Source organism: Gracilinanus agilis, chromosome 4, assembly GCF_016433145.1.
Source record: "Gracilinanus agilis isolate LMUSP501 chromosome 4, AgileGrace, whole genome shotgun sequence".
In the NCBI taxonomy this organism is placed as follows: Eukaryota; Metazoa; Chordata; class Mammalia; order Didelphimorphia; family Didelphidae; genus Gracilinanus; species Gracilinanus agilis.
The window spans coordinates 286510303-286525411 of record NC_058133.1 but is presented as its reverse complement, the minus strand read 5'-3'; the positions used below and the strand labels follow the sequence as shown (position 1 = coordinate 286525411).

Sequence of the window (15109 nt, the reverse complement as noted above, 5' to 3'; positions counted from 1 at the left end):
GAGAGAGAGAGAGAGAATGAGAGAGAGAGAGAGAGAATGAGAGAGAGAGAGAGAGAGAGAGAGAGAGCCTGAGCACGTGCTTGCCTTGGGTACACACCAGTTACGTCCTTGGTACCTAGCATTCATTTCCATGTTTCCGAAAGACATCTCTTAGTCTTTGTCTTCCGTGCTCTCCTCCCCAACCCAGAGCAAAAATAACAGCTTATCTGTAAATTTCTTTTGTAGGGTAATGGCATGAGAGGAAACGGGGGTGAAGGGAACACATAGGTTGCTAAGAGTTTTACCTTCGCAGGACTCCACCAAGGAGAGAAGCGTTCAGGCATTCGGGAGGGGAGAGTCGTCTTTGAACTTCCCCCACAGTGACTTTGTACTTTGAAGTTGAACTGAGCAGGGACAAACGACCAGGAACAGAACAAAACACCTCGCCTGTATTAACCGACATCCCTCCCAGGAAGCCATCTTTATTCATCATCAGAGAAGTCACAGATTTGGGAGGAACCGGAACTGGAAAAAAAATAAAAAAGCATAAAGCATATAATTGAGGCCTACTTCTTAGTAATGTTGTGTCAGCCTCCCTCACTTTCCTCCTGCAAACTACATTAAGAAAACAGAAAAGTGTAGTCTAGTTTATCCACCTAAAAAATAAAATCAAATGGGCAGATAATGTTCTATAGAAAAGTAATCAAAATCCAAAAGGATTAGGGTATTATTTTGCTACTGATTTTACTAATTTCACTTCCACTCTGACCTTATTTATTAAGGAAACAGATAATGGAGGCATCTTTTCATGAGAGTGAAATGAAAAAAGGACCGACTAATTCTCGTAGAGAGAATCCACATTTGGAGGCAATTCTCTTATTCTGTACTATAACCTAAACCACAATAGAGACAAAAGGGACTGTAGCTCTTGGACCTATCAATTAAGGACAAAAGCAGCCTTAGGTGGGAATTTGGGTTGGGGAGATAAGAACTGTAAAGATTCTTTAAAGTAGGGATCAAAATAGGGGCAGCTCTAGAAATAAATTCAAAGGACTTAGAGTCTAAGTGAAAACAGTTCCCCTGGTGACATGAGTTATGTTTGCAAATTAATCTAAATAGCTAGCTCATAATTGTTTTGAGGAGTTCGGATTTACAACAGGTGCTCCAATCAATCAGCCAGTCACTTCCATTTTTTATGTTGTTAGGGGGTGGCCTTCCTGGGGTTGCTTCATTTCAGCAAGTAATTGATAACTAATCATACTCCAGGTATGGTTTATGCAGCAATTAATATGACCTGAAAGCTATTTGCCATTGCAACTAAGGTACATTCCATTTCTCCAGGCTAATTTTTTTTTAATCACATTTTTATTTTCTTGCCATTTAAGCAAGATTGTTGGGGAGGTAGTGGGGAAAGGGAAGGAAGAGAAGAAGATAAGGAAAAGTTTAATGATCAAACAAGCAACATGATCAGACTTCCTGCTCCCAAAACATACTGGCTGGTCTCCATCCCTATGCTATTAGGCAGGCATCTTCTTTGAGTTTTGTTGTTGGTGGTTTTTTTTTTTTTACCTACTATATCTTGTTAAAGTATGCTCAATTTAAGGTGACCCCTGAAACTTCTAACTTAGGTGGAAAGGGGATCTTCCCCCGCTAAAGTTGAAGACCCCAGGAGCACCCTAACCTCATCCTCTTGTTCCACATTGTCGATCTCTTTATGCCACCTGAGGCTAAGAATCATTATATGTTATGTCATCTGACAATTTCATAATTTCAGTTTCACAGACCAGGTACAGCAGAAGTTTACCATTGTTGTAGCTTCTTGCTCACTTACCAGGGAGCTTTTCAATGAAAACTTTGTAACAGCCTTAAAAGATATCCCAAAATCCATCTAGTCTTTGTTCTAGACCAACTATGAGAAAGGGCTTTTGAGCATCAAAGAGTAGAACTAAGAGCTACACAGACTTTTCAGGACTGGAAATCTTATGCATACTTTAAGGAAGGATTCTCTCCTTCCTCTTCTCTGCTCCACACCCCTGTCTCCACTAAAATCAGTCCAGAATACAAAATTTTATCCTAACTGAGTGATGGAGCGAAAGAGAACAGAGATGATTCATCAATGTTTGGCTTTCTAAATGGATTCTGAAGGACTGTCTTCTCTCAAAGGCCCCCGACTTTTTCTAGGTCATGAATATTTTCATCTGAGAATGGCCCAATCAAAACACTCTTGGGACTGCAAATGAGATTTGAAATTTTGAAGCGACCCAGGTTAAAGTCACTCAGTTTATCCAAAGACTATGTCAGGCATGACCCATCTTTCTATTGCTCCAACCAACAAACCTGACCAACTTTAATATACTTCTATTTGGACAGCAACACTTATTTTAATGCATCAGAGAGACACATAACCTATGAATTCCCCAAGGCAACACAAACAAGTGCTCTGGGAACACTTCAAAAGAAGAAATATTCAACCTTGCAATTTATCAGCATCATTTTCTCGGCCCTTTGGAACACTCAGTATTTTTGAAAATTTTAAATATGACTTTTGAAATTTCCAAATGTAACATGAGCTGTAATGTGTGGTAGGGAATCTTATTTTTGCCTGATGCATCTTTCCATCATTTTCAATTAAAATATCGTTAGAGAAATGTGGGCTTTTAATATCCCACCCCCTCTTTTATGGTGCTTCTCCCCACCCCACCTCTCCGGAAGTTCACATCTTGCCTTCTATAGGGCATGAAATAAAATCCATTGTGAATATCTTAAAATTCCCTGAAACTTATGCTATTACTACATTTGGGAGATTCCAGAGAGAGAGTCTCTTTGAAAGCCATTGCTCTAGAGACATTTATAACCTTCCCTCTAATTTAGCAATTGTTAATTACCTGATTTACCTGACAAGAGCCAGTTCCTTTGGGGAATATATTTCACTACCTCCCACGTGTGCACAAGAAGGTATGTGTGCATCTATGCATATATATTAGCATTTAAATACTAGTGATCTAATCAGCCTTCAAAAGCGCCTAATGAATGGAGTGGTTTCATTTACCCAGAAACAAACCAAAAAGGGGAAAAAAAAAACAAACCCAAAACGCACACACAAAAAGTGTATTTGTTTTTTGTTCTACTTCTAGTTTCTAATTTGTTTCAAGTATCAGAACAGTTTTCTCTAACCCTCACACATAGCTAGAAACTTCTTTCCGGTTTTAACCCTTTTGTTGAATATGATTTCTCTCCCACTTCCGTAAAGCAGGATTTCTTCTTCCAAATTCTTTGCTCCATTATCACCTGCCTATACCCCAGCCCATTTTGCTTGAGCCTAATTAACCTAATATTTTATTCTCTTTTGTCTTTTTCCTTCCGTTTCCTCTCAGCTTATCAATAAACCGACAGAGCAACAGTGCCCGGTTGATTTGTTAGTAATTATGAGCATACTGTTCTAGCGCACGAATCTCTAGATGAGTGAGATAGGTTTAAAACGACAGCAGGAAATGGTAAAGAAATGGAGCATAGCAAAACTCAGCGTGAAGCTTTCAATTCTTTACATGTTTACAATTTTCTGTGCATACATTAAAGCTGAGTGGTTCCCCCCTCCCTTGCTCTCTATTGCGTTGCACAGGCAACTTCAAGATTAAGAAAATCCAAAAACTCATTTAATCTAAAACTTTCTCTTCGAATAAGAGGGAGGGTGGGGGTGGGGTGGAGAGGAAGCGTTCATTAAACAATCAATATTTCATTACGGTGACCAAAGCTTTGTTTAAGGAGGGGGGAGAGAGTCAAAGGAAAATATTACTCAAATGAACCACATAAAATATTGTTCCTATTACAACTATTACTTTTCATACGCTTAGTACAGTGCCTGAGCACGTAGTGGGTGCTTAATGTTTATTAATTCATTGGAATCTTTACTTTGGGTTCCTCTGGCTGACAGAGAAATTTAGACTAATTCTGGTTGTGCCCTGTTTCAATACTGGGGGTAGAGGAGTAAGGTGTATCAGAATAGAATAGGTTAAGGCCCCTCTAGCAAGAGAAAAATCACCTAAAAGAAGTCTTTGCTATTAAAAATCAGATGGACTTGGCTCTCTAAATTCATCCCCTTTCTGAAATGGTTACTCAAATCCTAGCTCTCTCCTTTTCCTATATCCTCACCATTTCCTATTCCTCCCTAGGACAAAATTGTATTGTCCTTCCGTGATACTGGGAAGGATCTTTGCCCAGTGGGGAGAGCTTACTTTCAGGAGAAAACCAGGTCCCCAGGAGGAAACCTGGTGCATACGTCTCGTTTCGCACTACAGGTATCTGTGATTTCTTTACTTCGGTGGCTGTAATACGATCTTTTTGCTCTGAGAATGTGGTTATTGCGGTCCAGTTTAGCGATGGGGGGGGGGGGAACCTATGGTGGGTGTATGGGATATCTTTGGAAGGGATTGGACACTTGTAAAAAGCATCTAGGGACTCAAGTGCTTTTACCTTTATATAAAATAAAATGCTTTCATACAATGATGTAAAAATACCATAGGCTTCTTTAGTGAATTACTTTTTACAAATCACTTTGACACTAAACCTCATTTGATGCCTACCATAACCCTTTAAGACAGGCTAGGAAAGCGAAACTTGATCCCTTACTCTAGAGGAAATGGGACTTCTGAGAGAATTAAATGACTAGTCCAAGGTCACACAATTAGAGACAGGAACAGAATTAGAATCTAGGTCTTCATCATTTCAAACCCAGCTCTAGGGGCTTTTACTACATTTTTTTTCTTGTTAAAGAAAAAGAAAGCAATAATTTTATGGTGGAAAGGGGGTGGGGGAGGAATCGTGGGTGCTCTTCCGCGAGAAGAGAAAGTTTGAAAAGAAACCAAGAAATTTCAAAAGGGATAGGTGTCGATGAACCATTGCGATAAAATTTGAACTTTTCCAAAGTTCAAAACACATCAGAATTTGCAGGGTATCAGATGACACATTTCCGTGGTCCGGAGTATGAACAAATTGTTTTTTGGGGTTCTGAATACTGAAACATTTTAAAAGGGGAATTGAACCTTTTGGGAACTTGTTATGATGGCGGTGATCATTTCTATAAGCAGAGCTCCCCCCACCTTCCTAATCTTAATGGAAGTAAGAGTTAAGAATGATTTTTTAATGTCTCGTTGGATTTTTAGACTGTTAATGTACCGCATCCTTCTCATTATTACTTTATTGATTGCTCATTGACCAGCCCCCTTCAAATCGTATTAACCACCCTCTGCCAGTTTAGATTAGGAGAGTTTAAAAAGCACCTTTCATTATCGCGCCCCCCCTCCCACAATGGAGTTCAGACTTGGCAGCTTAATGTTAGCTCTAATGGGGCAGCTCAGAGATGAGGGGCCACGGTCCCTGCCTATTGCATTAATAGCTCAAAGGGGGCTAATACAGAAAATTAGCCTTAAACGAGCTCTGGAGATCTTCAAATGAAAGAGCCATTTATCACGCTGGCTACCTTCACTCCACTCGTTTGCTCTCTCTACTGGGAACAACTCATTTCCTCTTAACTAAATTACTTCAGAAATGTCAACTAAGCCCAGATAGCAAACATAACAAGAAAGCAGCAAGCCTAGAGTCTATGGTAGGACATCAACAGAAATGATAAATAGGATAGGTTAATTTCCCTCTAAAAAAAAAGATATTTTTAAACTTCCATTATTCTAGGACGACTGAGAGTGTGCAAAATACTCAGCTTGTTTAGAGTCCAATCTCTTATAATTTCCTAAACATAAAATCCTAGAAAATATCCAGTCTTGGATAAGCCTTTCTGATAAACCTTCTGTTTCATGAGCTAAACTATTCATGGAAACCTCAAAAAGTCTATTAGAAAATACATTAAACAACTCTGTCCCCTGCCAGTTATTGAAATTTAGTCTACCCAATTCAGAAACCCACCTTTCTCACCCACTGTATTGCACAATTAACTCGGTGGACACATCCTTTTAAAGGTTATGGGGTAGGAGTGAGAGATTGTAGGAGAAAAGAAAAGAGTGGAGAAAGAATAGAGTGAAGGGAGAGGGTAATAAATCTTAACTGAGTGTCCGGTGGTTGTTTAATTCTTCTACAGTGAATGTAAAATTAAAAAGAAAACCTTTAGCTTTTCTTCAAAAGGTTTTCTCTGTACTGAGCATGATGCAGTATTTATTAAAGAATGTGAATAATAGAGCTGACAGCATTTTATTTGCATTTTTCACACAAATAAATTTAAAGCTAAGAGGTTGGAATATAACTGTAATAACATATGATTGTTTTATTTTCTATCAGAAAGTAAATCCCAAAACTTTTGAGTATAAAATGGTGCCAGTTTTAAAAAAAACAGCAACTTTAAAGCAATATTTCAAAAGTTATCCTTGATTCTTCCTATTCATTAAGACATTCATATTTACATGCATACTTCATTAATGTATTAATATAATGTATTCCTTATATAAATGAAAACACAATGTGTTGTGATATATAGCTTCTGCTACATTAGGCTGAAAACTTTAATTATAAATTTTTCAGAGACTGTATTCTTACATTTCTTATTATTTATGTTTCATATGCCCTATGTAGTTCCACATGCTATAACTATACCAGAGTAATGGCAAATGTGCCTATGGCCAAAGTACATAGAAAGTGTTCTTTCCTTACACACACACACACACACACACACACACACACACACACACACACACACACACACACACAACCTAGTCAGTCCAAATCAAACAAAAGCAAGTCTATGGGAAAGACTGTACCTTACTACCACAGATACAAGTTTAAAACCAGGAAAACTCCCTCCACAAATTACTCTGCAATTAACCAAAGGGAAAACCCAAGAGACAACAATGAGATTCGCTGTCAAAGAAGAGGGCATGCTTTACAAAAACTGCAGCATCCCAAGGCCAAGAATCCATGGAAAACATTCAGACTAAAGAGAAAGCCAGCCAAAAGAAAACCCAAGTAACTAAATGAAGGAAAGACACACAAATTTAACCAGCACTTCACACACACAGTTTTCTACCCAATTCTGATACTCCATATCTAGATTCTAAATAACATGTCTTCATTCCAACATTTCCTTATTTCATTCTAGAGCAATTGTTCTTCCCCAAAGCTAAGATATGTTATCTCCGCCATCCTAAAAGAAAAGGAAAATGTGGAATACATCACCCCATCTTGAATCTGTATTCCATAACCCACTCAATGTTCTGGCCTTTTGAAACATTTTATAGCTTCCCAGAGAATCCTTTCTTGTAAAGACTCTGTGAATTTCATTTGGATCAAATGAATACTAAACTACTGAGACCAGGCGTTATTGACATTAAGCATAAGGATAGACATTCTCCAGGCACTGCTAAAGAATATCCTACAGTATTTAACACCATATCCTGGAATAGCAGTCCTTTTGATAATTAAAGATCTTACTGTTTACACATTTGGGTTTCTAAATTTGTGGTGTGTGAGTGGCATCAGTATATATCTGCAGCAGGCTAATCGCCATGCATTCTCCCAGTGAGTGTAAGAGAAGAGTAAAAAAAAAAAAAAAAAAAAAAAAAAAAAAAGAAAGAAAGAAAGAAAAAAAAGCAGCTGCAATACGCCCGAAATGAGTTATTGTAATTACATTTAATTAGTTTAATTAGTTAATTATTTTGCTTACAGCTGTACGAGAGACTGCAAACATTTGTTAATATCACATGCCCTTTAACAGTATGGGGTGATTCTGCAGTCACATTAAATCATGTATGCATATGTATGTATAAAGATTTTTAAATGTGCATTGACTGTTTCTTGGGATGTGTGCATTTAGTAAACACATTTGGCACAATAGGAAAATAACAACCCATAAACTCGTGAATGGAATCTTCACCTCCTTAAAATTCTAAGTTGAGATCAAGAATTACAAAAAAAGTGAAAAGAAAAAATGCAAGCGACTGCGGCACTGCCTCTCAAGCGTCAATTATTGCATATTTTTCAAGCGAGTATTTCCCAGCTAGTCCTTTTTTTTTTTTTTTTTTGAAGTCCTTTTCATTCTCTTTAGATGAATATATGGTCAGGAAAATGGCAATGGTATCTCTTCCCCTCCCCCTCCCTATCTCTTCCTTCCCTCCCTTCTAGCCTCTCCCTTTTCCAACCCAACTCCCACTTCCATATAGTCAGTCAAGTCAATCACTGGAGCCATATCATTTTGGACACAAATCTGTGTCTTGTAGAATAAATAATTTTGTCAAAGTGAAAAGATAAAGTCATTAATGCATAATAAAAGTTGGTCTGCTTTGGGGAGATAATCCATACCTTTTTTAATGACAGACTGGTCCAATAGATTCATGCCGCTGTTATTGGCATCTTCAACTGACTGTGAATATAAAAACATCACTATTCAAATTGACTGGATATTAAAGAATCACACACATAAATCATGTCATTCCAAACTGGAGTTTCTGTTATTTCCATTTATATTAATTCACAAAGGGAGGTGGTTTATTATTATTATTATTATTACCCCCAAATTGACATGGAAATGAAATTCACCCAAATGATACAATCTTCCAGTGGAAGAAGAAAAAAAGGTGAGAGCCATCTGGGGGTGCAATATTGAGTTTTGCTATCATATAACACATAGATAATGCATACATGTTTTTTTGCATCTAATAAACCTTGATATCATTTGCTATTAAGGATTACTGCAATTTGACAGCATCTGTAAGATCTATATGATTTTAAAGATCATAAAGGACTATTTTTCTTTTTACTTTTATCCCTCTGCATCTTAATAACTCAAGAAAAATTTCTTTTTTATATATAATAGTTTACATTATGGGATTTTAATTAAAGTCTGAGCAATTTGGAGTGGAATGCAAACAGCAACACATAGAAACATGTTTGCAAGCAGACAGGACCTCACAACTATTGTAGTTGGTACATGTTCCCTGTGCATGTGTGAGCATCTCATTGAGCAATGAGAAAAATATGAGCCTGAATAATTTACTTGCTTTTTTCTCAACAAGGGTGCTCTCTCCCCAGCAAGGAGCACACCTGTTAAAAAGGTGTTCATTCTAGATGACATAAAACAACAGCTCCCTTCTTCCTCATGCCCTGATAAAACCCTAAGCCTAGCCCAAGCAATTGCAAATTGGAGTATTCTATCTTGCCAATAAAATTATCTCAGAGAATCAAGGTTAGATATAACTACAACAGACTTCTATGGAAAATGGCTTCTTTGGAAGTTCATTTGTCAATTTTGATTCCAGGACAAATATGGTTGCAGAAATATCATCTTTAATTTCGTAGACACTTAAAATGATTTCTCATATTAATTGAATAGAATAGGAACATGGTCATTTATAGATGACTTGAATACAAGCAGAATCTTTGAACTTGGTTTTCTACAGGAGGAACACCTAAATACCATTTCTTAAACTTGCAGATACTTAGCTTGGTCTCTGAATACTTGTTTTGGCTCAGTTTTCCCTGTCTCCCTTAGGATGATATGAGTAGAAGGCAACATACTTTAGAGTAAAATTATATGTTTTAGCAGCACCTCGGTATCACCATGGAACAATATCTAACTGGAAGCGGCATCCCTTTCTCCCACAATTCTCATTAGGTGTGTTTTTTAATAATGATAAACAAGTGAAACTGGTGTGTTATCTTTTTTTTTTTTAAAGGAGATAATCTAAGCAAACGGGGGTGACATTATGTGAGTAAAGTGGCTTGTTAAAAAGTCAATTTTCTGTCACGGGAAAAATGAGGAAAGTTGGTATCCTTAGAAAACAAGTTCTAGTGTCGCAATCACTACATCATTATCTCCTTTTTCTTATGAAATACAAATTGATTTTAATCCCTATAGTGATACATACATACATACATGCCATATCTACATGTGTCTGTTGAGAGATTTACAAGTGAGAAGAACCACATTTCTTGGTGTAAATGTACACTCATCCTATATATTTGTAGATCTCCACACACGTGTGCATATTTATATGTATATATGTGCCATATATACATATATATTACGCTTCATCAGCAACGTGGGTTAGTTGTTGTAGTTAATGAGAAGACTCTTGTCTGATTTTCTATCTAATTACGGCCGCCTGCTGGGTTTTTGTACAGGATATTCACGCAGCATGCTGGCACTTAATAGTCACAGAGAGGATCGTAAAGATTTAATTAGGACTGCATGCGGAAACGTGGAAAAACAACTCAGACTTTTAATTACTAGACTTCTTTAGTTAAAAGTGATACCAGGGGTTGCTTTAAGAGACTAGGATGCTTTCTACCCAGCCCTACCCCCACTCCACCCCCAACTTAACTTCCTCATATGCTTAGGTAATAGTGGTATGGAGAGAGAAAGAGACAGGAAAATGTCTAAAATTTCAACAAATCCAAAAAAGGTACTGTATTCTCCCTCTCTCTCTCTCTCTCCCTCTCCATCTCTCCGTCTCTCTCTCTCTCTCTCTCTCACACACACACACAGACACACACACACACACACACACACACACACACACACACACACACTGAGTGAAATGTAGCATACACAGAACCCAAACAACGATTTGCTGGTTTAATAGCCCCTGAGAGTAAATTGAAATAGAAATTGACAGGGTTTTATAGTTTCATTTAAAAAAAAAATATTAGAAGCATTTGGTTAATTAGCTTCCCCTCCCCCCCCAGTCTGGGCGGTTGCCCTTCGTGTGTGTCAATGTGCGTGCGTACTTTCACTAAAACATACTATGTTTCCTTCAGGTATGAAAGCTGGGAGAGGCGGGAATGGGAACGTCTTCATTTTGGTGTCTATCACAGAAGATAGATTTATGAACAATGAATGATCCGATTTTCCGTTGCGTTTTTCCTTCCACAAAGGCAGATGCTCAGCCTCCGGGCTAAGGCCCTGACCTTACAAACCCTATAATTAACCCTTTTTTAAAAAGAACAAACGCCTACACCCTAATTCTCGATGGTAACTAGTTGTTGGAAGGACACACATACACATAGGAATACTGGCAATATTGAAACTCTAGGCTACTATCTTTGGGGTTCTCTTCGCTACAAACTCCATTCACGACTTCTTAATAGAGCTTGAACCATTCGCTAGAGAAGCTTTGTGTTTGTTCCCTTCTACAACTATGCTCTGTCCTCCAGTTTTGCTTCCTCTTTTTTGGTCTCTGTCAACTGAACGGTCTCTCCCTCCTCATCCACTTACTACGTATCTTAAGAAACCTAAGTCATCACAGCTGAGTAAGTGAAACCATCTCCCCCCTGCCATTCTCTCACTTCTAAAAGGGGGTGGGAGTGGCAGAGGGTGGGAATTTGGGGCGGAGGGAGGCAACGGAAAGTGGAAAGAAGGAGGGGGCGAATCCTTTATGAAGCAAATCATTTGAGAGTACTGGTGTGTCTCTCTCGGGCTAGCTGTACGAAAAGAGTTCCCATAAACCGTTTTGCCACCTGAAAACTGTCATTTAAAATTTTCGAGGGGCTGAGAAGGGTGTTAAAGTGTGTGTGGGTGGCGATCACCCTTAAATTCGACAATTATACAGACACCTCTATGGAAGAAGCTTTCCTTTTGCAGAAGCGCTTATCTACCAACTGCTTTAAGACAAGAAGAATCCTTAGCTTTGTTCGGATTTGCAAATGTTGATACCACTTTCCCAAGTAGTTCTACTAACCCTGACTCATCATCCAATGCATTTGTTCAATGAGTCAAATTTACAGATTGTTCTGACCAAAACAAACAACAAAACTTCTCTCTCAACCCCTACCCCAACCCTCAAACAAAAAAGAAGGAATGAAAGTAGCTGCAATATCTTAAACTACTCAATTGAAATATTAATAATACAACTTAAATACAAAACTCCTTTCAGTGGCCTGGACTGAGGTAGTGACTACCATCATCAATAATAAGAAGTTGGTATGCATCCATTTTTCAACACTTTGAACTTTATTCTTCTAGGAAGATTAATTTTAAAATAGTTTCTTTTACACGATACAGTCAGATTCAGTATAAAAATTTAAAGTATTTCTTTTATATTGGCATGATTAATGTAGCTAGAAACAGATAGCCAAACTAGGCTATGTCAATAAAACTAGATGGTTCTTTTCTGTCTACAAAATCCTTAGGTATCAAAATCCTGGGAATCTGTGCCTTCTTGACAAATAATAAACAAATGACTGTGAAATTCTTTAAAAAAAGAAAAGAAAAGAAAAAGAAAAACACCCAATAAACTCAATAGAACGGACCACACATATAGCGTTCGATGTTGTCCCAACATGTTGAGCATTTAAATACATACAAATTAAATGATATGAGGGAAAAGATCATTCTACTCTCCTTTTAATTTCATTTGGCTTCTGGAGCTTTGATAAAAGGATGCATAATATATAAAACTAAGCTTGTGTCTAAGTTCTAAAGTGCCAGTTCAATATTGGACAAATTAATCTTATCCCGAGACATTTTAAATTAGGGAAAACAGAGTCCTGGGTAGAATCCCCCAGATTGTTTATAATGCATCACTTCTTGCCTGCTTCTTTGTTTGGTTTCACAAATTAATCTTCACAAACCCACACCCTATTGTGTAGGTTTGCAGATGGGAGAGAAATTGTTCTGAGGCTTTTGTTTTAAACACTAAAACACGTGATGTCTTTTCACATGGGGGTAATGGGATTGGAGGGGAGGTGTATTGGACCTAGTGGCTGGAAATCAGGCTCCTAAAATTGTTGGTATATAAAAAGAAGAGAATAAAAGAAAACCCAAGTGCTATCCTCCACTACCCTCATACGAAATGACACTTTCTGGCATTCTCATAATGCCTTAGATGTCTGCTTGCCCACCATGCTCTCCTCCCCAGAAACTGGTCTTTAATTTGTCAACCCAAATTACTTGAAAGAGTCACTCTTTACCCTAAAGGACAGGCAAAAGGAGAAACCCGCCTTGGACATAGTTCTTTTCACAAGAATGTGCTTGTCATCAACTCAGCTTTAATTGTGTTCTAAAGACAGGCATCATCTATTGGAAAAGCTGTCATTTTCTTCCACTCAGAAGGTCTGGTTTTTACTTATTGGGTTTGGTAGGAAAGTTATTTGTTTCTGGAACTATTTGGGAGAAAGACTGCTATTCTCTGCTCAAAGCACTATAAAAATACTCAGAAAAGGCATGTTGAGGGAGAGGGAAAAAAATGCCTGTTGGTTCTGAACATTACATCCTAAGAACAAATATTCCCTATGTCTAATTTCTGAAGATTCTCGGAGCCCAAAACTAAACATTACAGAATTTACCGCCTCTGTATCATGGGCCTCCGTGAATAACTTCTCTTTCTGTAAAGATTCCAAACTCAACACCTTAACGTAAGTGATGGAGATGGGGCAAACTCGAGTCTCTCCCTCTTTCAGCCCTGCCCCCCTTTCCTACCTATGCACCCTCCCACCTTCCCCTCCCATCAGACTCCTCTTACCTGGACGTCTTCCATTCCTGGGTGTCCGATGCCATGCAAGGAGAGACTGTCCCCCATGCCGGAGTCCAGTCCGTGGTGAGCCGAGTGTAGCAGCACATCAGGCCGCCTGACTGAGTGGTAGTCTCTCCTAGGGTCCAGTCCCGAGAGCTGAGGCAAAGCGGCCCGAGGCTGTGGCAGGAGAGAGCCGGCTTCTGACCCCACTTCTTGCCTCTGCCTTTGCCCCCAAGGATGCTGCTGGGGTTGGTGCAAGGGATTCAGGGAGTAAGGGTCATTAACGTGGGAGTAAGGGTCCTGGCTCTGGTGATAGGGAAGCGGCTGGTAGGGGGGTGGGAAATAGGGCGGCTGGAAATCCGAGGACGGAGTATGAGACAACGGAGGGGCGCTTGAGTAGGGTCCCTGGGACACGGAACCCAGCTGAGACAGCCTAGAACTGTGGCTGGGGACTCCATCATGCCGGTCCTGAAAGTAAAACAAACAAACAAAAAATACAAACAACAAACGGAGAAAACCTGATTAAATACACTAATCATAAAAGAGAAGAGCTGAAAGAAAATAAATCAAAGCCAGAAACTTAGACCCAAAGTTCATTCAAATTGCACAAACATGTTCAAAATTTCCTAAAGGCAAAGCACTGATGGAAAGAAAAGAAAAATGAGAAGAAAAAAGGGGGGGGGGTGGAAATGATGGTGGAAAGGGGACCAAAACAAAACCCAACATGTGAACCTCTGAGTAACAAACCAAGGAAGGAGGGTGAGGAGGGCTGGTGGTAGGGGTGGTGGTAGGGGTGGAGAAGGGGAAGCTACTAAATGCCATAATTAAAAATGTAGGAGTGCTATATATGGTATGTGCTCTCCGCAAGGTTTTGAATCATTTCTCCTAACTATTCAAGGAGCCCAAAGCAGGACAAAATAGAAGCTGAGACGTATATGTACATATTCCGGCTCACCTTCTGTTTAAAATCTCCAACTTAGTCACCCAATTGGCAGCCAAGCCCAGTGACAAGTCACTTATAATAGAACACAATAATGCTATATTCGCATACTAAAAAGAATCTGATCGGATTCTTCACTTTCCCCTCCTCTGATAGAATTAAACAACTTAAGTAGAGTCTTATTTAAATTGATTTCCCTTTGAAATAATATCCCCAACCAGTGTTAAATTAAGTTGAACTGTGGTTTCCAGGAGTTATTCTTAAGACCGCTTTTTTATTTCAAACACCATTATACTCTAGGGTGTGAAAATGGAGGACTTGGAGTTGGGCAAGGGTAGGGGGTGGGGAGGGGGAAGTCTAACACAGCTCAGAGTGGGTCATAAACTAAATGGAAAGACCAGGGGAAAGAGGGAATTAGAAAAATCTAACTTTTTTCTGTAAATATGCCATGCTAAAGTAAACCCATTTTCCTTTGTAAAAACAGTAGTTCAAATCTCTGACAGCAATGGCAAAAAAGTTTTTTCTTCCCTGCCCCCCCCACTACCCCAGCTGACTTGTCCAGCTCAAACCGAGAACACACAATGCGAAAGAGAGAAGCAGCTGCAGCCTCCTCCAATTATTGTGCTAAATTACCAAGCCAAAGGCAAGAGAGAAAGAGAAAGAGAGAGAGAGAGAGAGAGAGAGAGAGAGAGAGAGAGAGAGAGAGAGAGAGAGAGAGAGAGAGAGAGAGAGAGCATGCAAT

The 15109-nt window shown here is 38.9% G+C and overlaps 1 protein-coding gene across 1 annotated transcript in view; it reads right to left on the bottom strand.

Moving 5' to 3' along the window:
• The window catches only part of TFAP2B (transcription factor AP-2 beta), a 32444-nt gene that overhangs the window by 9931 nt on the left and 7404 nt on the right, over positions 1-15109 (bottom strand). Inside the window, exons 2-4 of the mRNA XM_044675343.1 lie at positions 13437-13895; positions 8278-8338; positions 285-504 (exon numbers count right to left, since the gene is read on the bottom strand). Coding sequence (XP_044531278.1) covers positions 285-504; positions 8278-8338; positions 13437-13895 — 740 coding nt within the window. The remainder of the gene's footprint in view (positions 1-284; positions 505-8277; positions 8339-13436; positions 13896-15109) is intronic.